This window comes from Lindgomyces ingoldianus (genome assembly GCF_010093535.1).
Source record: "Lindgomyces ingoldianus strain ATCC 200398 unplaced genomic scaffold BDR25scaffold_29, whole genome shotgun sequence".
Taxonomy (NCBI): Eukaryota; Fungi; Ascomycota; class Dothideomycetes; order Pleosporales; family Lindgomycetaceae; genus Lindgomyces; species Lindgomyces ingoldianus.
Window position 1 is genome coordinate 217,952 of NW_022985190.1, and position 21,835 is coordinate 239,786.

Here is a 21,835-nt window from a genome sequence, read left to right on the forward strand (position 1 = left end):
TTACAGAAAGAAATGAGGGAATACGGTGAGAATTTTTCGATTGTTGATTCTGGTAGGCCTGATACCTAGACTTACACTGTGTGTAGAGGAAGCTCTCATCCGATTTGATACCTTAGGATCGAAAGGATGGAACTTCTCCTTCATCAAAGAGATTCAGTATTTTCTGAGCGAACCCAAAGGATGCGATCAGGAGCTTAAAGAATCCGATGCACAAGTATGGGGGACATTGCATGATCCAGAAACATTCCACCGGGATATCATACAAGTGGTTCACCAGGAGGATGCCGCTCCGTGGACCGAATGGCTTCTGAAATATGTTGCTCCAAGGATAATATTCCAGAGATGGGGAGCCCGTATTTTGGGTTCTCGGGAAGTACCAGACATGTTCGGACAATGCAGTCTAAGCATAAGAAGACTCAAACGCATCGCATCCGGCACTGGAAATGCCATAATTCTCTCGTTCATCTGCGGTGTAGTTATCTGCTTGTATAATGTTTCTTCTGGAACGGCCGCCCTCGCAGCATTCTTGACATACCTGTGTCTTGTCGTAATATGTTGCTTCGCGTTCGACAACCCGCTGTACGCGATATTTATCTCAACGTATGTACATTCTCTTACTATTCTTACTCATCAGTAGGTTTTGACTTGCCTACTAATTACTAGACAGCGTATGTGCCGTGCCCGGCGGGTTTCTCGCCAGCACGTATGGGAATCGCAACCGGAAGGCTTGAGGTTAGGTCTGAGCTACCCCAGCCTTTTTGCCAGACGCACGGTAGGTCTAGCTCCCAAAACAGCCTGACGAAATTTATGTCAGCAACGCCCGGGCGTTTGTGGGCATGGCTGAGACGGCTGGGAATGGCACCGGCCCTTGCATGCCGTCGCGAAAAACTGCCACGCACAGAGAGAATTTTGCACAGCACATTGCATTTTGTAGGAATCTCATATTGAACGCGTTCTTTTAACACTTTTGGTTCATGTTCTAAGCCCAGGCAGACGAACACTCTAGCTAAGGCACACACTCCTCAAAAGCTCAATTCCCGAGAAAGTTCATGCCGCTATCGAATCCCTTGCTAAAACCCCGTCGACTCGAGTCAAATCCCATTCAAGGACCGCATCCAGTAACCTGGACCCACACAGTAGACTGAGAATCCGATTGTAGCAATTGCGATACGTCACAAATTGCTCAGGCTTTACTGACTGGTGGCCGGAGTGTAAAATAAGGGTATTCGTACCGTCGATCACACCGACTCTCGGGAAACCGAGACATGGCGGTCTCCCGCGCGGATCAGGACAGCCTTGGACGCCATTGCAGCAGCCCAACACTAATTATATGCAAGGCCCGCCAAATCTGGCTCCAATGCCAGGGTCTCTTCGTGATTGCAATGGCAGTGCTTTGCCAAGACTGGTGATAGTGCAGTGAAAGCTCACAGTTTGTGTAGACAAGAAGGGGGATATAAATCCCCCACCTCCAGCCAGAAGACATCAGACGGATACCGCGCACTCTTTCGCGCCAACTCTATTCATATCCACTATACTAAGTTTCGAATTCATTTGGAGTACGATCTCTTCACTCAGTTGATAGTGCTCTAAGATGGATCCCCATGTCCAACCACGAGATCGGGTGGTGATCAGTACGACAAGTGCGAAAGGTACACCAGGCCTCTATGGGCTCTCAAGTTGTGCTCCAAAGCTGACTCATGGTGTGCAGCATTGCTGGATACACCGGAGTACAAACAAAAATTCCGGGAGCAACAAGCAGCAAAAATTGCCAAAGCCATCACGACTCTCGAGACCCAGTACACAGCAGCTACAACTCCGCACTCTGCGACCGTCGCTAGTCCTCCAGCGGTCGCCGGTCCTCCAGCGGTCGCCGGTCCTCCAGCGGTCGCCGAACCTGCAACTCTAGGTTCACAGTATCATCGACAGAATTCTTCCCCTGTGTGATGAAGGTTCTTTGGCGACCCTTACCAGCAAGGATGCCTCACGCCTAGGCTTTCCTCTATTCGAGCAAGCGTTAGGTGGCTTCAAGCCCATTGGTGGGGCAGCATGGCCTTGACCGGTGAATCAAAAGGAGTCTTCAATACGCCATACGATCTTTTTAGTGATCTAGGTTCCGGAGAGGTTGGTAAAAAGGTAGATGGGATGTGAATCTGAACTGTCTGCTTTACACTCAGACAAACTCAAAATTTGCCGCGTTTCATTTCATACACTGTTGGAATCTCCTATACATGGCCAGCAACGTCCTCCTAAAGTAAGGTGCTATCTGAACATCTCGGCCCGGATTTTTTTTGACATTCGAACGTACGATGTCTTCAGCCTTCTGCATGGTGCGTTGCTCGCGTATATGATCCCTTAAACGCTAGTCAGCCACTGGCCCACCGCTCTCTCCCAGTACGATTAACGTCCGGGCTAAAAACTGCGCAGTGCGAGCGTGCACGGCAAAATTGTTGTTGGGTGGGCCAGAAACAAAGCGTTGATGCAACAGAAGGCCTCTCGACCCGTCTTACTGGGCGGCCTTGAAAAGCGTTGTTTTGAGGACCCGTGCCCCCTTGCCCCGACATGATCCGCCGCACTGGGGGTCCTGCTGTCTTCGAGTGCATGGATCGCCTCACTTTTCATACTGGGCTTGACTGGGCTGGCTTCCCTTCGCTTTTCGTTGTTGCTCATCTTTGAAAATTTGCCCCGCTGCCTGCATCTATCGCGTCTGCTTCGTTCGTGCACTCATTCTAATATGAAAAGTACCTCACTCATCGGTTTCTCTCCTTGGAGTATCGCCGGGTCGCCGCCCTCCGAAGCCCAGCTAATTGGATGGTTAGCCTCCAGAGCCAGCAAAGCATAGCACAAAAGTGCTATCGTCTTACCTTCTTAGACATTCCTTCATCACCTCGAAATCGAACCCTCCGCCATCATCTAACCTTCTACGATCAAGCAATTCATACCCTTTATATGTCCACCTCCTTCCGCAAAGACCCGTGGCAGCGTCGCGCTACAGCCGCCGGCCCAATGGTGCTACATCACCAACCCTCGCTTATCTCCCACCACGCGCTCCTCGGGGTGGACCCATCCATATTCCTTACGATTCTTATTACATATGCATCGATGCCTCCAATGAAGGTTCCAGGAGCACGCTTCCACGCCTTCCCAACTCGATTTGCCGCCCAGCCTCGGTGTTGGGTGGGCTTCAGCTGGGGGTGTTCGGGAGATGGTTGACTATGCTAGGAATGGATAGCTTTTCGGATAGGAGTAGCTTAGAGAAGGCTTGTTTCGATGACATATGCATGGGTTGATTGGGCGACTCGCGATATGTGGAGCTTGAGCTTCCGTTGGCAATGAAGAAATGAGGTGCATAATCACAATTCATCCGGGCCCTCGTCGCTCCAATGAGGGAGAGAAGTAGTGAGGGTCGCTGTACACATTGGATCTAAGGTAATATGGTCAATCCTAGTGATTGCTGATCGATGTTAGCAGAGGGCTTTAGATTCTCGTTTGGTAAAGAGGATTGCGGGGAATGGGGATGAGTCAAGGGATAATCAACTGCTCTTAAGCGATAGGAAGCAGGGCGTGAACTAGACTTGCTCATCACCGTTCTGCCCAAATCTGGCTTATGGAGAGATCATCCCTGCCCTTTGATCTCATTGAGATCGAGTAGGTTTTTAGTAGGACTTCTACGGAACCGTTGTTCATGCGTGCAACACCTGAAGGGATGGGCACTTAGAAAGGCATAGCCAGTAGAGTCAATTGATATCCAATTAAATATAACGTTAGCCTCCGTATCCATTTATCTACCGTCTAGACAGCACTGTATCTTGATCCCAACGTGGAACATGACGGGGGTAATTTAGGACAGAAATTTGCACCCTATCGACAATCTACCTAACTCCAGCAAGTATTTGAATAGATAAACACCCCCTTGAATTATGTTCCGAGTTATATGATTAACATGCTGTATATACCGAGAATGGTGTATGCGTTTTCGGCACCGACTGTGACACGCGAGACGATGCAGCGATGTCGCAGGAAACGAAAATAGTGTTGTGTGTACAAAAATCTCACGTGCGACTCCGTGCATACCCAGTCTCATGCGTACAACAATGGCGTATACGAAGATTACGTGGGTGGAGCAATAGCGGTGTTGAAAACTGAGCTACGGTGTTCCCATGTTTTTTGGGAAGCATGCTCGGAGAGTTGGATGCGTGTTGGGTCGGCGAGCTGCATTGATCCCAAGTCTTCGGGTAAGATCCTCGGAAGGACTAGGCGCATGATGTGTCTGTATGCTGTGAGTTGAGAATCAGAGCTATCGTAGAGGGACGGTGATGAGCTGATGATCGAGTGCGATGTCGTAGGGGGGTTGCCCGCGAGAATCTGCAGCAAGAGCGGTTAGGGGAAGATTTGTGGATATATGGAGATATTTTGGGTAGGAGGGAGTGTCTCACCCTGTATTTAGATGTCTTGATTATGGCTTCGGAATAGGTGGCTTCGTGTGAGCTCGAGGTATGCTAGATCGGCTGGAAAGTGAGTTCGTGAGGTATCTCTTCTCTTCTCATAAGCGCACTAGTAGGGAAGCAACTAGGGGAAGTATAAGGTTTATTGGAAAGTAAAATTTTCGTGCTAGAAGGGCGAGGGTAGCCAAAGGCCGTAAACGAGAGAACTTTGTCCAAACTCCTCCATATCAGGAACACACTCCTTTACAGAGACGGCCGTGCTATACCCGCGTCCGTAACCATGCCTGAGATACATTTTCGATAGCCAGATTAAAGTAACATAGACGCGTCGACTGCTGCATCAGCTGGAGATGAGCCGAGGGTTTGTTTAAGGGAGATGTTGTCGCTCTCGGTATGCTGCGCGAGGATTCCTGAAAGCAGAGGCGGTAACTACGTGCAGTATGGCGGTCATGGTTTAAAAAAATTGAATGGGCGGGAGACGGTTTTTGGAGTTGCATGCTCTCAAGCAGGTTGCTGAGAAGGCGTCGACGCGCTCTCCGCCGGGGAAGGAACCGAAACACGTCCCCCAGTCAACGACGTGGGCACACCTGTTCTCTGCCAATCAGCAGCTTCTCGACGTGCAAAAATAGATTGAGATCTTGCATACCGTCATTCACACTATGTGCTAATCTTGCATCATGTTTAGAAGACTAAACTGTTGACTTTGCAGGAAAACTCACAGAAACCTTCGTCATTTACCTCTTGAAGCCCCGTCTAAAGAGGTGCTAAAAGAGGATGTTAGCATCTATCTACGAGAAAGTTCCGACAGAGGGGCTCACGGAGTGAAGGAGGGGGCGATGTTGGGAGAATTGTTTCGCTCATTTTAGAAGCGAGGGAAATATTGGATGATCTAGAAATCCAGCTCAGTAGGAGAAATGGGAGTTGATATGCGAGAAAGGAGGCGGTTAAGAAACCTTTTCAGGTAGGGAAGAGTCTTATAAGAAATAATGCTCAACTGGAGGACGCAGTCCTCGAGGTATTTTCATCGGGCGCTCCGTGTCATTTCGACTAGCCATCATAGATGCGATTCGACATGATGGAACCGCATAGAAGTTGAACGCTCAGAGCTGTCACATTCTGATAGCAAGGCATACAGACCCCTTGTCCGCCCATCCGCTTACGGTGCGTTAGAGGCCGGGGCCGTGCTAGGGGATGGCGTCTCTTACCCTGACGCCGTCATTGGCCTGGAATGATCGCCCGTGATCCGTGACTAGGGTAGAAGGATCGCTTGGCACACCTTTGAGTATGCGGAGGCTGTACTCTGTGGACAGGGGCCTTGGCAGTTTCGGTGACTTGATGGAGCTTGAGGACGTGTTGCCCGAGAGAGATTTGCGGACGAGTATCGGAAATAGCCGAACGATACTTACATTGCTTGTTAGTTAAAGGTATTTCCATCCCCAAGTGGTCTAGGATGTTATGAATCGTTATGAAGCCACGGGAAAGAGTAAGCGATCGGGGATGAATCCAAGCCGCATTGTCACTAGGTTTTATCTTTTCCTTAGTATACATAGCAGGAAAGGAGTTTGAAGAAACAGCGAATTGAGTTGCGATAGAAAGTTCCTAAACAACGGTCAGATCATGTGCGTAGACTTGGCGAGGATGAGTTGCGAGAATGGAGCCTGAAGAAGTCCTAATTGGGTCTAGCTTTGGCCCTCCGGAATTGCGAAGAGACTTTGCACTCACCTCGTAACTTTCCACGCCACCGAAGGAACCCACAACATCAAAGCCTCACTGATTAACAGAGCTGCTGCTCGTTGTTGAGACGAACATGGACGCGACCGCAAAGTACCCAGCAGTAGCAGCAAATATTTCTCCCCGCGAGACCCCACGCAATTTCATTACCAAGGCAAAGATTTCCCCAAAGATGAATATGATTAAGACACGAGAGTTCAAGGGCTTGATCCAGATGAGAGTAAAGATGGTCGCCGTAAACAGGATAGGACTAAAAACACATGTGCTCCAGTCCATAATCGACTTGACGGTACTGAGATGGACGAAAGTCTCCCGGTGTTGTTGTTTATGCTTTTGGAAAGTCCAGGGCCTCCGAAGATGACTCAATATATTTCTTTCAATCCAATCGATGTTGTCCTTGACAAGAGTAGTGACGTAGTCTTCCTTAGGCACTGCTTTCAAGGCGCAGATATCATCAGGTGGACTATGATCCTTGTACACGCTAGCCTTTTCCCCAGTAGGTCCGAAAACATCATTCTCAAACAGCTCCCGATACTCAGCAAAATGTTTGGTAAAATACGGGTCTTGGTTAGGTAGATTGAATAGCTCATGAGCCTGTAAGAGATCACGACCTGGAGGCAATTAGATTATCTTCCGACGAGGAGGGCTAGACACGGAGACTCTTTGTCAGGAAAGGTACGCACCATAGTCCCGAAGACATTTTTCGAACTCTTGCCATTCCCCGTCGTACACCTCTGGATTCTCCCGCTTCACGACGCTTCTAGGGCAGTCCAAGAACGTGACGCCGGTATTAGGAGTCCGGACTCGTGCCAAGGCATCACCAACATCTTTTTCCTTCTGCAAAAGGTCTTCGATATCGTCATAAAGCACCTTCGTCACCTGTGCACCAAAACGACGTACTACCGGAAGTTCTGGATACCGTGCTGCTTTGTTGTAGAATGGCGTGTATTGGTATTGCACACGCCGCTCCGACATCATGGGGTTAGGGTGAAAATGTGAGCTTGGATCATTCAGGTCTCCGTAGGCGCTTGGATGAAGAACGACAAATCTAGCGGCGAACAAAATACTTGAGAATAGAAATGCTTTCAGCTGAAACGCCTTGGAGAGAAGACAGAACCTCCACAGCTTTATATCAATTACTATTGTCGCTCTGGACCACCCAAGGGCTGACGTCCTACTATCCGGCTCTCTTCGCAACATTGCAGGGCCATGCTCTGAATGCAACAATAGTTGCAGAAGGCAAAGAAAGTCTAGGCTTCCATCCATGGGTCATGCAGTGGCTGCATTCTGGGTCGAGATGTCCGAATTGTCATTCACTTGTTTCTAGGAACTGAACTGTTACCCCAGGACCGGACGATAGTCTAACCCAGTAGTTGCTCGCTACAACCCGTACAGCCCGGCCGAATCTTGGGGAGGAACCCTTGTCCATTGCTCATTCCTCACTTGAAGTAGGATAAGCCAACCAAACGAAAGCCGTGAGCCTCGAAGCCAGGTAACCGTACGTGCCTGACTATTATCGACCCTCAAGTCCCCCAGGATTTTCATTTGACGATATTGAGACCTAGCGAATGATTGATGAGGTTTTGTGGAGGATGAAAACCGGTCAATAAGCAATGGGAGTCAATGAGACTTAGATCGTTTCCATCCACTACGGAAAACTCCCTCCCCTCCCCCCCCCTAAAGCTAGGAGACTTGTTCCGTCGTCGCCTGATACTACGCGGGTCGCTGCTGATTATGGAAAGGTTCATTCGAGATGCAGCAGCCCTGCTGCATCCTATTGCGTTAGTATTAGTGTGCAGATGATGGAATGACGAGGTCGAGGGGCCGAAGGCTTGGGGGTATCGCTTCTGCGCCTGATGCCTTCCACTTCCAACTCCCAGCAGGGCGAACGACACACGCAAGGACTCGCATATCTTCCCGCGTACTTGCAGGAGGCATTCGGGCAGCTATACTGCGCAAAATGAGGAGAATGGGAGCAGCCCATGACACTGTTGAACCGGCCGGTGAAGCCGCGCCGCGAGCATATACTGCAGAAAGGGTTGCGTCCAGTAACAGATGCAGAAGGGAAGTACGACCGACGTGTCGGCCTTAAACGTGCATCAGCAACGTTGCGCGTGGTCAGCTGGTCTATTGCCTGGGCGTTATTTTCTTTCACCACCTGCCCTCCTCCGATTTCACAACGTTCTCGATCAGTCGATCTTCATGAAGCTCAGACCTTTGACAGGCATGTAAACATCCAAGCGACTTTATGAGTCAATGCCCTTCAGTTTACCGTCAGGCCTTCACTGTTTCTCTTGTGGTACAGGGAGGAACGGCCCAGACAACCCCCCTTTCACCCCCGCGATCCTAGATTTAGTCCACGCTTCGCCAACAAATTCCATCGCGACCGCCGACCAATAGAGTGACGATTAATCAAGCTCAAGGCTCCCCTTCATCGCTGACGTGTTCGTCAGTCGATGAGAAATAACTTTTGCGATACTCATTTGGTCTACATGTCGTTACTCGAAGAACCCCCATGCGATTTTGTAAGCTATTTCTGCAACAAATCTACGATACTCCTCCTATTCTCATCATCACGCACTTTTGCTCCATTGAAGACCGATTGATAGGAACACTATCAGAGCCTACTTTTCTTAACATGGGTGACTGATTCTGGCTGCTTTCTTTTCATGCAATATAACCTCCGCATCGTTGAGCCTTCCTCGTCATTTGCAAGTAAGGGAGACATCACGAAGCCCCGTTGTTAGAAGGGATCCAGGGGATATAGGTTACAGAGCACGGCTCACGTGCTCTCACTCACCTCGTATAGCACAGATAGTTAACTTAAATTGCGATTCAAAAATTTGCCTGTACGCTGCCTATGCATTGCTACCGTCTACTCCACAATATAGAATCTAGTTTGCATTCCGAAATTGTTATCGACACGTGGAGCGGACTTTTTGTGAGACTATTTGTTGAATTCGATATTTGCCAAAGGCAGAGACTTTGTACTCATGACTCGGAATCATTGGTAGATCCGGAGTTGCTACTTTTAGTTTCGGATATCCAATAGCAGCAACCCGATTTCTTTCCCGCCTTTTACCATCGTCTTATTAACTGACGCCAGCTCTTGCCACATGAGAAATATAATGCAACCTTACTGCAAGGTCTTGACTTGATTACTTCCTCTCCAGCTTCCTCTCCATTAGCAAGACCTCGATGCTTGGCTAGCCGTTATTAAGAGCAAGCACTCAGAATCGAACGACATCGCTTCGAATGGGCTCCACCTGGAATAGCTTTTGCAAAGTTCGAACAACAACGGAACTACTTCGGTGTAAGACCGACAGGGCGAGAATAGAGCTAGAAGGTTTCCACAGGCTAAGTCGAGATCAGAAATGTTGTTGTTCTTGTGTGGAGTGCTTCCATCAGAATCTCAAGTAGCTAATAAAATGGTAGGACGTTCAAAAAGGAGGATTAAGGTAGATCCGTGCCGCCGGCCCGGAGCACGTGAATCATAGGCAGAGACGCCGAATCGTATTTTACGCTGCTATTTACGTGAGCCGTTAAGTATCACTTCCGGCGATGTATGAAGCCCCATGGCTCTCCCCCCCTGTACAGCTCGCCGCATCATCTTGCGGCTTACACCGCTCGCGAGAGGCGTTCACCAGCTGCAGCCATCGCCTGTTTACCGCCTCTTGTGCAGACATGATGCACAGCGCTTCACACAATTCGAATGAAGCGTTACCCTCCGTCCACTCTCCCTCATCAGTGGCTGCGGACGAGTGAATCATGGATGAGGCCTCGACTCGGGAGAGGAGCAAAATGTTGCGTCACCTCAAGAACCAAGATGTTATCTTCAAATGCCACCACCCACGATGGCGATCCTGTTGGTCGGCCGGAGCAAGCGGGGAGAGATGAGCTTTGCCCTTGACGGATATCCATTTTAATTATCAGTGCACTTGATGAACGCGGAAACTTGCTCCTCTTCCGAGCCAATCGAGATCTTCCAACAGGCATAGCTTCACCGGGATTCGCCACTGCTCATGTGTTCTTTACCGCACTATTCGAACGATGCGGGCAGATTTTTCGAAGCTTTTCGAGCCGAGGGACCCGCCCACAGATAGCCCCTGCGGGGGTCTTTCACAGCTCCGCCACCTAGTTCCAAACCGCACAATCGTGCTAGCGTCCAACATCTGAGGCTTCTCCGACGAAAGAAATTGAGCAAGAGATGATCTCTCCCTGGCCCCTATTTTCCCACCCGAAACTTGACTTGGAAATCTGCCCTCAGAATTTCTCCTTGAGTGCGCCGTGACCTCACCGTGTAGCACACCATGCACGCCCCATTCGGTTGTGGTTATAAGAAACCGGAGCAAAGAGGCTGTTTCCGTAAATTCCCTGGGAGCTTTGTGCTCTCAGCGAATGAGGGGCTGACTGCCAACCACCACAGTTTGCATTGCCCTTCTGTGACACCTGCGGGCTGGGATTGTAGGATTGGGCTACTGCCGTAGCATCATTTGGCGTCTCATGGCTCGATATGACCGTATCTAAGAGAAAGGTGACAGCTCAGCTTCAGGACCCTGGTTCCCCTTCTCTAAGGACTTACACCTGACGCTCATGCCTGTCGAAGGGGGCGCAGAGATGATGCTGGTGACGAGATAGAGGCCTGACTGAAAGCGCTCTCCTCTGCATCGTAGCTCATCCTCTTGAGCAGACGGAGCATTTGCAGACAAGGACATGGCTAGGGTGGTGTTTCGACTCTTCGCTCGCTGACCTACCATATTTTGGGGTCTTGCTTCGATCGAGACAGCAAGGGGCACCACGCCTGCCACATGCATTTTCCACCCAGGCGAATAAGTCAGTGGATGTTTTATTGAGCCGCAGGGATGAGAGTGTGGAAGGTTCGCGAAAGGATTAATGGGCGCTGGCATTCTCTTGGTCCGGGTGGAGGGTCCTTTACCAGCCCCTCCAGGATGGTGACAGCCCGAAGCCCACGAGAGCAGCCCCCAGGTTTTCAGCCTCCTCATTGCAACTAGTACTCGAAAAAGCTCATCTTGAGAACGTGATTCTCCTTGAGGGAATCTACTCGCAAATGCAGCTTTCAGTGCTTGACCGCCCATACCACGCCCATTGGTTTCTCATCAAGTCTCAATCTTCATCCATCACGACTCAACATGGTCCGCTACATCGTCCTAACCACCATCGTAACTAAATTTTAGGTAAAGCTTCTCGACGCAACGTAAGAGTGACAATATGCATTGCACACACCAACCTCCACACACGAGAGATATCGGCGCGTTATCCCATCATCCACTCAAGCTAACTGTAGAACCCTCCATAGGTGTTAAAAGTTGCCTGGCTCAGCTTCGCAACATTCTACTACTGCCACAACATCCTTAACAAGCATCACCGACATCGTCTGTAGCCCTGCAGCCCCGGGGGTTTCTTACTCGCGAAGCGAACACGTCCAACGATCAACCGCACTCCCCTCGCCTGCTCCAATCACGCAATGATCCGACCTTGAACCCTACCTCCACATCCTTCCCGTCTTCCCCATCCGACGCGGCACTAGGAGCTCCTAGTGCCTTCAAGAGGCAATGCACCAAATACCATCCGTATGCGAGGGAAAGCGCTCAGTTGCTATAGTCATTGGACAGTGCGTTCTCGGAGACTTTGAAGTGGAGAATCGGATTTGCGTTAGGTGTGCGTCGGGGTAGGGCTGGAGAGCTTATTTACACGACGATGGATGGATGGTGGAATACAATGCTCCTCCATGTCCATACACCGGCTTTTGGGGATTCTGGCATGCGCCGATACGATTGCTGTCAAGAACGTGCTGCATAGCATCGCATGGCGTGTGCCGTAGATCTGCGAGTCACGGCTGCCATGTGAAGAAGGAACTTGGTTTTGACAACCAACTCAAATGCTGAGAGCGATGCAGAGGACAGAAAATCGTTTGCTTAAAAGGACATCTTCGGTATATTCCTGTTTGGGGGATGCCAGCACGCACCAGTGCGAGCCACACAAGCCATCTATGTTGCCTGCGAGTTGGACAGCACGCGCAACCTCAGCACATTTGCAAATCTCGAATCCAGATTACGAACTCCGTATTCCAGTAGGCGTTATAATACAAGACCAACTTGTTCAATCTCAGCTCTCAAGTTTTCATCCAACCAGAAAATGCTCGAGTTGTGCAGCGTATCACAACAGAGGCCCTGCATATCCAACGTCACCCCAACACCATCACCACAAACAACTTTCCGATGAATGTCCAGCAACGAACAGCGAGTGCAACTGGCAACCAAATCCCCGGCGTGCCAAGAAAGGCGATGGACGGTATACTATGCTATTAGAAGAATAGCCCATAGCTGAAGCTCCTCGTGAACCACCCTGGGGGCACGAACCCCTCGATCGAGCGGTCCACTGGTCCATTGTGTTCTCCAACGTACATTAATTATTACTTGGAAGTATCGGAGGTTCGGAAAGGTCGGGGGTTTTTGACATTCCCTTCATAGTGATGGGCCCGACGAGCCCGGCAGGGGCATCTGGGATCCCTTCTGGTTCCACATTCTCACCATCGCTGCGTTTGTAGGTAGTTGAGAACTTTGAGAATTATATATAAGGCTATTATCTAACGTTTCGTATGCTAGGGAGGCCGCGTGGATTTGCTACATTCATTTGATGGGGTTGAGACGTGCGGAAGCTACAGCGTGAACGTAGGTGTGTGACTTACTTACGGCATATACCTGCTTCTGAACCTGGCAGAGCATTAAGAAAGAAGCCCATAGTAACTGGGAATGTAGTAGAAGTGCGATGAAGAGTGCAACAATTGAGTAATGCGTTTGCTTAGATGTGGAGGGTGTAAGTGGTCGTGGTGAAGATGGACAGACCGCCCGTGAAGTTATGTAGAGCTAGAACGCCCCCATTCCCATCAAGTTCTCCTAGAGATCAGGGGCTGGCGGATCTCGGTCTCAGCACTACCGGTAGGAGAGAACCTACTCGAGTTCAGAGCGCCATAACTAGTAGTAAACAATCAAGCATTCCAAAACCAGAACTTGCGCGTGAACCGATCGATACCGAGGTGCCAAGTGCTAGCTAGCTGGACGCCTATATTAGTTCTCCGAGAGGTCAGTCAGAAATCACGACGATATACACTGGAAAAGACTGAGAATATGTCTGTACGACTTACCTTTCTCCACCCCTACATTCACGTGATAGAAGTAACAAACTCCCCTCTTCACACAATCCAATTCAATCCAATCTATATAAAATCCAACCTCTACCCTTTCTCACCTTCATCCCTCGCAACCCCTGCATATGCACCTCTACCTCCAGCTCCAGCATCGCCACGAGTCTCCTCGTCAGCCTATCTCAATTCCACAGCCCTAGACCATTTGGCTGTTCAACATCCATCATCACAAACAGTCTTGACGACGGTTAGAACAGCCACTTCTCACCCTCCTAACCCTACTGCAAAGAACTCGCATCGATATTCAAAGTCTAACACTAGCTTTCTTGTGTCCATGCCGCTACCACCACCTCAAAACAAACACCTAAAATCGCAATCTAGGACGACGAACTCTATATGCCCTATGCAGAAAATAGGAGTTTGATTCGGATTGACGAATGCCAGGTGTGGGAGCAAGGAGGGCACTCAGAGTAGCCGCGAGAAACATTAAATGGAGTCTTGACTGGTGACTTAGATTGGATAAAGGGAAGAATAATAGAGCTAGGAAGGCTGAGAGGTCCTAGGGAAGAGGTACCTTGAGAGGGCAGGGGTGATTGAGAATTACACACAGGAACTAGGCTCACTTACAGATTCTTATCTCAATTCGAGGCATACCATGCACTAGTCTAATCCACTCACAGACTCACAGACTATGTAGAACAGAAAAGGTACTCAAGGGGCGCTGGACCTTCAATCCTCAATCCTCAATCTGCGTATGTAAACATTCGTCCATCTCCATCCATCCGCCAACAAAAATTAAATAGAAAAAAGACTACTAAAAACAGCCTGGAACAGAGAAGCCCGAATATTCATGCTGTCTGCCATGATGGTTGGTATATACAGTCCTAACACCTGTATACTCCATCCATCCATTCACCCATCCCTTCCAGTGAGTAATTAAGACCCATGAACGTGATATGCCGGACCCGAGACCTGGAAAACACAAACACCTGAGCCATGCAATCCGCGCAATCTCTTGCACCCTCATTCTTTCCCTTAGCAGACTCTAAACCTAGACCTAGCATTTAATACGCCCTCATCAAGTGCACAAAAATCGTGCACTTTTCCACCTCGACCTGCTCCTTCGGATCTTTCCCATCCCTCCCCTCTGTCTTCCCAGCAGTCTTTTTATCCTTCTCCGCAATAGCCTCAACCTCGATCCGATTCACACCAGGGGATAGCTTTGCCTCGAAAAGGGGCTCGCCTTTTTTCTTACCGCCTTCGAATCCCGCAGCTATGCTATTGCCGTTGATGCCAGCCGTGACGGGCACGCGATTGACTTCGAAGGTCTTGTTTCCGTTCACTATGACGAAGAGGCGGTAGAGACGGTTGGTGAGAGCGACGGGGATGTGGGGCACAATTTGGAGGTAGGAGTGGGAGGATGCGAGGGAGATGGTGATGCTGTGGCTTGTCTTTTCTTTGTGAGCAGGAATGGAGATGAAGAAAGGTTTTGGGAGATTGAGTGCGGGGTGTGTGGTGAGCGTTATTTTGGGTATGAGTGCTTCATCTATGCCTGGTGGTGGAGTTAGGTATCTGGAATGCACATAGTCATAAGGATATGAAGTCTTACTCTTTAGTGGCGCCTTTCTGAGATTCTCGAAATGAGGCGTTGTTGGCGGAACATAGTAATTTGATGTGGTATACTGTGAATAACTCCCTGTCTGTTGACCAATCGGTCCAGTCGGGTGTGGACTGCCGCTGGCTGGACGCGACATGCTCCGCGGAGGAGGCATGACAGGATGCGGAGTCTGCGCAGGAACACTTAGTCTTTGACTTTGACTATCAGATGCCGTGCTCGCAGGTCGGATGGAGTTGAGCGCCGGAGACTGCACATCATTCTTGATGCCATTCACGGCCGGAGGTGAACCGGCAGTTCTGGATTGGGATAAGCTCAATGGAGGAACGGATGAAGAGGCGCCTTTGGGCCCGCTGAATGGGTTAGAGGAAGCCAGAGGTGTTTGCACCTTCCCAGACGACGAAGGACGAGAGGACCGCGTGCCGTTCATGCTTTCTTGCACGTGTCGCTGCTGCCGTAGGAGCGCTTCGTTGTCTACGATGACGCTTGGTGTCGCTGAGCTGCGAGCAGCAGGAGTGTTGGGATCGGAGCTAGGACTCTGTCGGAGCTTTATTTTGATCTGTTGCTTGGGCGGCCCAGACATGTTTAGCTTAAGTTTTGGCTGCGGTGGCTCCTGGACCTTGGCCTTTGCTTCGGCAAGTCGCTGCTTAAATATTTCCTGTGGTTGTGAGCTCACTGGTAAGAGAGGAGGGGTTGCAATAGAACTACCTCGAATTCGACCGAGAGATTGTAGATGTCACTACCATCTTCATTGTATTCCCGCGCATTCGTCCAAATCAAGCTCACTTCATTCTCAAACGCATGCCAGCTCTTCAAGTCAGTTTTCCCCGTCGGCGGATTCCGACCCACGACGCCGCGAACTTTCTTCTGCACCGCGGACAGCGACATAGGGTGTTTGATAAGCTGGTAGTAATCTTTCAGACTCCGACTGGGAAGGTTAACGAAAGGCATGAAGATTTGCAATTCACTGCTGTAGGGGATTTTAGTTTCGTTGGGGCCAGATTGCGAGGGGAGCACTCACTGTGGATCTTGGTAATCGATCATTTCGCGAACGATTTGATCCTGAGCCTGCTGGAAGCTCTTACCACTGTAACCTGGGGTATCGTCATCGACTGGTTCTGGTTCTGGTTTTGGGGGAGCTGATGCGGAATGCCTCAGCTTCGACGGCGCCGGTGTAAGGGGTTGTGGAGCTGCCGCGGCTCGTCGAGGACGTGCGGCAGAATCCGGCGTGGGCGCTGCCACCGGGACTGGGACTGGCGTCTTCGGGCTCGAAGCTGCAACAACTCGTGGGATAAGTCGACCAGGAAGAGAGTGCTCCTCGCCAGGTACCGGGGTGGCTACCGCTTGATAGCTGGTATCTCGATAGGCGGGGTTGTGCTTGACCATCCAGTTGGACGCCGTCTTGCGCACACGCTCGGCATCCTCGTAGATGAGCGACTTCTTGTCGTTGTATGCCTTTGCGTTGTTGACCAAGCGCTTGCAGTCACTTTCGACCTGAGCAAGCGTTGTATATACTCCGCGGTTGAGTTTAGCCTAGCCATGCGCACGTTAGCATTCGTCGTGAGGAGGGGGAGGGGCAGAGGCGGAGGCGGTCGTACCTCGATGGTGTCAATTGCGATGGGCAGCTTGATCACGTCGTAGTATTCGGGGAGCTCGTCCTATGCAGCCTGTGGTTAGCGGGGCTCTTCGCGGGGGATGGTGTCCAGTGCGTACCTTGTCGGGGAGAGAGAGGAAGTGCGTCGCAATCGGGCGGCCGCTGCAACGTGGTGTCAGTAATGGTGAGCGGAATCGAGCGCAGCAGTGATGCAGTGCTAGCGAGCGCGAGCGTAGAAAGGGCGCAGGGACTCTTACGTCTTGTCCTTCGCTGCCCTCAGGCTGTCCAGGAACTTCAGGCCCATGGTCGTCGTCGTCTCAACCGTTTCCTTGACGGGTTGCGCATCGCCCTACAAAGAAATCCATCGTCAGCGGACTCTTTCTAAGTTCCCCTGCAGTATTCCTGCGCAGTATGCCCATATCCATTGTCGGCGGCGCGCTCGAGTGGGTGCGGAGCACGAGGGGCGCACGGCGGAGGTCGTGAAGGGCTGCTCGTCGAACCAAGGTGTCGCGCGCTCCACGTCCAGGAGGCTTTCCCGCATCGCCCACATCGCAACCCGAGGCCCTTCATCTTCTTCGACACGCCGTCGACAATCCCTCCCCCATCGCATCAACGTGCACTTACCGGCAGTTTCTGCCGCTTCGACGGCCGACTCTCGCTCTCCGGCGCCGCAGCGCTGGCTGCTTTGCGCTTTGCCGCGCTCTCCATTTTGCCCAAGGCGCGGTCGCAATGGCTATCCAAGTCACTCCGGGGGAACGGCAGACACAATATCTGCGTCGTGGTGGATGCAGTCGGGTGCAAAGCGTATCTCAAGCCTCCAACTGCTGAACGCGTTCCTTGCGTGTGAAGGGGTTCTGACTGAGCCAAGAACCAAAGAGGGCTTAGCGCTCCCTTAGCGAGATTATCACGTGATTATGGCGTCGCTGCCATATTTCTTGATAACATCAGAGCGCCCATCTCAAAACACTGCAACGGCGGCAGAACTTTTCAAGGCTACAAAGTGCTCAAGAGACCACACACCCCAGAACTACATATCTAGTCAAACTGACCTGGCACCTGCTATCCATGGTATCCTGACAACTCAATTAATTGCAAGTCGGCACAAAAGCATTACGGATGTACTGAGCGAAACCAGAAAATGAAAACTGTTGAATCCGTAGCCTATACTAGCCCTCTCCGATATTAATCAGCCCTCTTTAGCCCGCTTATGTCTTCTTCGCTTGTTCGGCAGCAGTCTTCTCGAATTCTTTCTGAGCTTCTACCTCCTTCATTTCGCGGACTTTTGCCAGGACAACCTCTCGGAAGATGGCCCCTTTAGCAAGTCTGCTCAAACGACCTTTGCCGCCAGCAGGAGTAGTTGAGCTCTCTGGTGTTGTCAATCCGCGATCGGTGCTGTGTGCTGCTAGCGCCTCACCCGCTGCCTCGCGCGCGTTGGAAGGCATATCTGCTTCTCCTGGGACGTCCTCTTCTTCGTCCTCTTGCATCTTTAGAGCCTCGATGCGATTTGCCAATTTTACAAGCTCAATACCGCGCCTGAGTCGTGCCTTGGCGACATATGCGCGGATCTCGGGAAGCAAATTGTGATCGGATGCCGTCTTTCCGCTCAGCCAGATGTGTTTGAGGGCATCCTAAAAATGACAGTCAGCTCAGTCAGACCCGAAGGCCACTGGCTCTTCTCTTACCTCACTTGAGGGCCGCTTGTTCTGGTCAGGCTGAAGCAGCAGCGTGATAAACTCCTTGGCATCCTTGCTCACGTCTTTCCAATACCTCTCGTGGAAAATGACCCGGCCGTTCTTGCACTCTTCAATGAGGTCGGCAAGATTCTCCGATCGGAAGGGCGAGTATCCGCAGAGAAGCGTGTACGTGATAACACCCAGAGACCACATATCAACTGGCTTTCCATGTCCTTTCTTTAACATGACTTCCGGGGCTGCATATCCGAATGAGCCAGCCATGGTAGTCAGAACCTCGTTCTTGGAGTCGAGCATTTTGGCGATACCGAAGTCCGCGAGTACAAGTGAAGAGTTGGGGTCTGGTGTGAGGTAAAGCAGGTTCTCGGGCTTGAGGTCTAAAGCTTATCAGTCGGTTAAATTGGACAGAACGAGAACATTATCTAACCTCGATGAACAACATTGTTGTGATGAAGGTAGTTGACGGCATCGAGCACTTGTCGAATTGTCTCGGCGGCATCCTTCTCAGTGAATTTACCCTTTTCGCAAATCCTATCAAACAATTCTCCACCCGTCGCTAATTGGGTCACGATGTAGTACTTGTCCTGCTTGGGTCAGCCTTCCATGGCCTCAGCTGGAGCGCGGGGTACACCAACCCGAGACTCGAACCAGTCATGAAATTTGACAATGTGAGGATGCTTCATGCGTTGAAGCATCTCCAACTCATCATACACCATTTGCTCGTTACCCCGAACATTCTTCTTGAGGATGATCTTCACGGCAACCTTCCCCTCAGGGCACTCGGCTTCCCTGACAATGCCATAGGTACCAGCACCCAATGTCTTTCCGAACCGGTATCGTGATCTGCGATCGATGTTCTCAGTATTATTGTCGCCTGTAAGGGTATTAGAGGCAGCGAACTTTCTATCGTAACTGTCGGGCTGACCATGCAGCTTGTTTAGCATGTTTGTCACTGTGGCATTGAGAGTCAGACAAGGCTCGCGATTTGAGTATATCGAAGTACGTACAACTCATTTTGGAAGTGTGAGGAGCAGCGCCTGATGTGCTGCGTTGTCCTTCAGGTTGGGTTGGAGGGGCTGCCTATCAGGCGGCGTATGTCTGGTGGTGCAGAAGCGATGAGTGGAATGAATATGAAGCCCACGCTAGCTTGTCGAAGGTGAACGAGAGTGTTGAAAGGCGAAGAAATGTGTGAAAGGAACAGGAGGTAAAGGAGGAGTAGAGAGAGGAACGGGAGCTTCAGCTAGGGGTCAGCACGACTGATGTGTTTGCGAGGGGTCTGCCTTGTGGTGGGGGCCGCCGTCAACTCCTGCTGCATGCGCCTCTGAGGCTGGAGAGTTGTGGCTGAGCAGCATCTGATAGGTTGGCTGTTGTCTGTCAGATCGACACCGCAGCTGGGGCTTGTAGTCAGAACAATATCAGAAGCGTAATTCAACGTCCGCCATATTCAGTATTCTGAGTACCGTCTTCAGATGCGCGAGACACGGCTACGGAGAATCTCACGATGTGAAAGGCCTGCGGGGGGGGAGCCAAGAGCGATTGGACCGTGTGTAGGTTAGAGAAGTGACAGGGGCTTATTTCAGGGAAACAACGATCTGATGTCATGGGTAGTGGTCGGAATGGCAAACAATACCTAAGTTATATAAACCAGTTCGTAGGGCTATACAACACCATCAGCTTCACTTTCTCGTTCCTCTACTCCACCTCTAGACCAACTTCTTCACCAGATATTACTCCCTACACAACCTTCGACCATCCCTCAACATGACCGCGGCAAAGGTATTCACCGTCTTGGCTGGTGTCATCGGCGTCATCGTCCTCGCCATCTACCTATTCGGAATCCCCCCTGAGCTCAAGCGCAGGCTCGAAAAGCAGGCCCTGAAAACCATGGGCGAGAACAAGATGTCCTACATAGCAAAGGGTAAATACAATGGCGGCTATGCATGACTCTGTGCTGACGCTCCCACTAGACCAGATTTCCAAGATCCCTGCTTCCGACCAAGAGGACATCAAGCAGTTCAAAAAGGGCCTTAGCAATGCTGTTGGCGGAAGCCTGAACAACCCTCTTGGCGAGGCCGGCGGTGATACTGCCGATGACTTAACCAAGCCATTCACGGGTCGCTAATAGTCTCTGCCAATCTAGGTCAGGCGGCCGCTCAAGCCTGGGGCAAAGTGCACGACCTCTCCAAAGACGCCTTTGAACAAGTTTCTACCATGACACAAGAAGCGATGAAATGATGGGTTCTGGCGTTCGGGTTTAGATTCGCGTTTGGGTTGGATATTGGCGTCTTTCCTTCCCTTCCCCTTAACGCACAGGATCCTCTCCATATACGTATTTATCGGTATCCAATAGTGGAATGATTCATTCCATGCTTCTCTTAGCTCCGTATTTTTTGTCCTCTCTCAATTCCTCTCGCTTGTTCCCTTTCGATATTTCCTAACATTTTCGCCAACGTCTTCCTCCCCTCAATCCCTTCGTTCCACAACACCCACCACACGAACTGCCACCCCAACATAATTCCCCAGAAGACCAATTGAAAGCTTGTCTTCTTAGTTTTATGTTGAAAGTAGAGTTGCCCGACTAACGCGCCCGGCCACCCTCCTAGCAGTGCCATGGTATGGAGTGTAGCTTCCTTGACCCGCCATTCGAGATTGCGTGCTTGCATCTTATCGTAGCCGTAGAGAAGGAACGTAGCGACGCTCATCACACAGGTATAGAGGATGGCAGATACATAGCCTGTGCGCGCGGTGAAGCGGACGAGGCAGAAGGTGGGGAGGATGAGCGAGGACAAGCCGAGAGCCGTGGCAGCAGTTGGAGAACGCCGGCGTTGGGGACGTCGTGGAGCCATGGTTCCCTCTTGGCGGAAAGGCGAAGGAGACTGTTGCATTGGACTCGATTAAGTCATTAATGCAGAACTCTCACGCAAAAAGGCAGGCTTCCAAGCCCCATGCTGAAACGTTGATGCTGATCTCCAGAAATTTACACTAACCAAAATAGGCTAGACCAAGGAGCCCTCACCCACGTTCTCACGGTACGCCTCAGCGTTATCATCTCAATCCTCCGTCAATTTAATACCAGAGAGGCTATCATTGCCGAATAGCCAAGCTCAGCACCACCTCCATATTTTGCTTAATCCTTTTTTTTACTTCACCGCTGATGTTACCTACGCCTTGCGTCAGTTCCGATATAATCACGAACAGGAATTGTCTCACAAACTACAGGCGGTATGATTATTCACCTTGGAGCTGGGACTTGTGCCTCTGGCGTTGACATCCTAGATATCAACAAATCTCCCACGATGTTTTATCAATGGAGTAAGTGGGCCGCCAAAGCTTACCGGATTTATCTTCTCAATCATATTTCTATTGATTAAGGAACTAACGCGTTGAGATGCCCGACTTGTGAGGCTGGGTTGCTCCGGATGTCAAGCCTGTTCATACATATCGCTACCCCACCCTGTGGGGAGACATTGAATGGAGGGGCGACCAAAAAGCTCAAGCCCTGGCTGTAGAAGAGGCACCACGAGTATTAGCACTGTCACGAAGATTAGTAGGAGAGGGAGAGGCTGTGTTCATTTTATTGAAGCGGAAGGAGATGTA

The 21,835-nt window shown here is 50.6% G+C and overlaps 8 protein-coding genes across 8 annotated transcripts; 3 read left to right on the forward strand and 5 right to left on the reverse strand.

Moving 5' to 3' along the window:
* Window positions 1-6,163: 6,163 nt before the first annotated feature.
* BDR25DRAFT_344815 (uncharacterized protein) lies at window positions 6,164-7,148 on the reverse strand (the record flags this gene model as incomplete). The annotated part of the gene is made up of 2 exons (XM_033693981.1): window positions 6,164-6,784; window positions 6,857-7,148. 2 exons carry the CDS (start codon window positions 7,146-7,148, stop codon window positions 6,210-6,212), a joined length of 867 nt encoding a protein of 288 aa, XP_033544245.1. The 3' UTR covers window positions 6,164-6,209.
* Window positions 7,149-7,980: 832 nt separating this feature from the next.
* Window positions 7,981-9,670, forward strand: BDR25DRAFT_358527 (uncharacterized protein; the record flags this gene model as incomplete). The annotated part of the gene is made up of 11 exons (XM_033695967.1): window positions 7,981-8,094; window positions 8,153-8,365; window positions 8,398-8,472; window positions 8,530-8,574; window positions 8,627-8,698; window positions 8,783-8,877; window positions 8,932-8,990; window positions 9,065-9,194; window positions 9,226-9,319; window positions 9,384-9,589; window positions 9,622-9,670. The coding sequence occupies 11 exons, from the start codon at window positions 7,981-7,983 to the stop codon at window positions 9,668-9,670; spliced, it is 1,152 nt and encodes a 383-aa protein (XP_033544246.1).
* Window positions 9,493-11,269, reverse strand: BDR25DRAFT_395219 (uncharacterized protein; the record flags this gene model as incomplete). Its single annotated transcript, XM_033698360.1, has 6 exons — window positions 9,493-9,952; window positions 9,987-10,071; window positions 10,112-10,171; window positions 10,209-10,563; window positions 10,592-10,680; window positions 10,713-11,269. 6 exons carry the CDS (start codon window positions 11,267-11,269, stop codon window positions 9,716-9,718), a joined length of 1,383 nt encoding a protein of 460 aa, XP_033544247.1. The 3' UTR covers window positions 9,493-9,715.
* A 54-nt stretch (window positions 11,270-11,323) lies between these two features.
* Window positions 11,324-14,007, forward strand: BDR25DRAFT_358529 (uncharacterized protein; the record flags this gene model as incomplete). Its single annotated transcript, XM_033695968.1, is given in 18 exon segments — window positions 11,324-11,353; window positions 11,394-11,499; window positions 11,554-11,764; window positions 11,807-11,845; window positions 11,877-12,011; window positions 12,044-12,103; window positions 12,153-12,264; window positions 12,284-12,463; window positions 12,518-12,582; window positions 12,636-12,737; window positions 12,800-12,859; window positions 12,917-12,982; window positions 13,030-13,044; window positions 13,086-13,230; window positions 13,286-13,756; window positions 13,783-13,808; window positions 13,853-13,894; window positions 13,956-14,007. 18 exon segments carry the CDS (start codon window positions 11,324-11,326, stop codon window positions 14,005-14,007), a joined length of 1,917 nt encoding a protein of 638 aa, XP_033544248.1.
* Window positions 14,008-14,047: 40 nt separating this feature from the next.
* Window positions 14,048-17,360, reverse strand: BDR25DRAFT_266795 (Bromodomain-containing protein). Its single transcript, XM_033687014.1, has 8 exons — window positions 17,172-17,360; window positions 16,805-16,896; window positions 16,667-16,709; window positions 16,552-16,611; window positions 15,975-16,486; window positions 15,662-15,923; window positions 14,948-15,611; window positions 14,048-14,890 (listed from the first exon to the last, which is right to left on the reverse strand). Exons 1-8 carry the CDS (start codon window positions 17,253-17,255, stop codon window positions 14,403-14,405), a joined length of 2,205 nt encoding a protein of 734 aa, XP_033544249.1. The 5' UTR covers window positions 17,256-17,360; the 3' UTR covers window positions 14,048-14,402.
* A 143-nt stretch (window positions 17,361-17,503) lies between these two features.
* BDR25DRAFT_305495 (Ca/Cm-dependent protein kinase A) lies at window positions 17,504-19,405 on the reverse strand. The gene is made up of 6 exons (XM_033690419.1): window positions 19,246-19,405; window positions 19,139-19,190; window positions 18,874-19,081; window positions 18,666-18,822; window positions 18,230-18,615; window positions 17,504-18,175 (listed from the first exon to the last, which is right to left on the reverse strand). Exons 1-6 carry the CDS (start codon window positions 19,250-19,252, stop codon window positions 17,753-17,755), a joined length of 1,233 nt encoding a protein of 410 aa, XP_033544250.1. The 5' UTR covers window positions 19,253-19,405; the 3' UTR covers window positions 17,504-17,752.
* Window positions 19,406-19,857: 452 nt separating this feature from the next.
* Window positions 19,858-20,709, forward strand: BDR25DRAFT_305496 (uncharacterized protein). Its single transcript, XM_033690420.1, has 2 exons — window positions 19,858-20,156; window positions 20,206-20,709. Exons 1-2 carry the CDS (start codon window positions 20,000-20,002, stop codon window positions 20,358-20,360), a joined length of 312 nt encoding a protein of 103 aa, XP_033544251.1. The 5' UTR covers window positions 19,858-19,999; the 3' UTR covers window positions 20,361-20,709.
* Window positions 20,614-21,084, reverse strand: BDR25DRAFT_234185 (DUF1294-domain-containing protein; the record flags this gene model as incomplete). The annotated part of the gene is made up of 1 exon (XM_033685473.1): window positions 20,614-21,084. The coding sequence occupies one exon, from the start codon at window positions 21,082-21,084 to the stop codon at window positions 20,614-20,616; it is 471 nt and encodes a 156-aa protein (XP_033544252.1).
* Window positions 21,085-21,835: the final 751 nt, after the last annotated feature.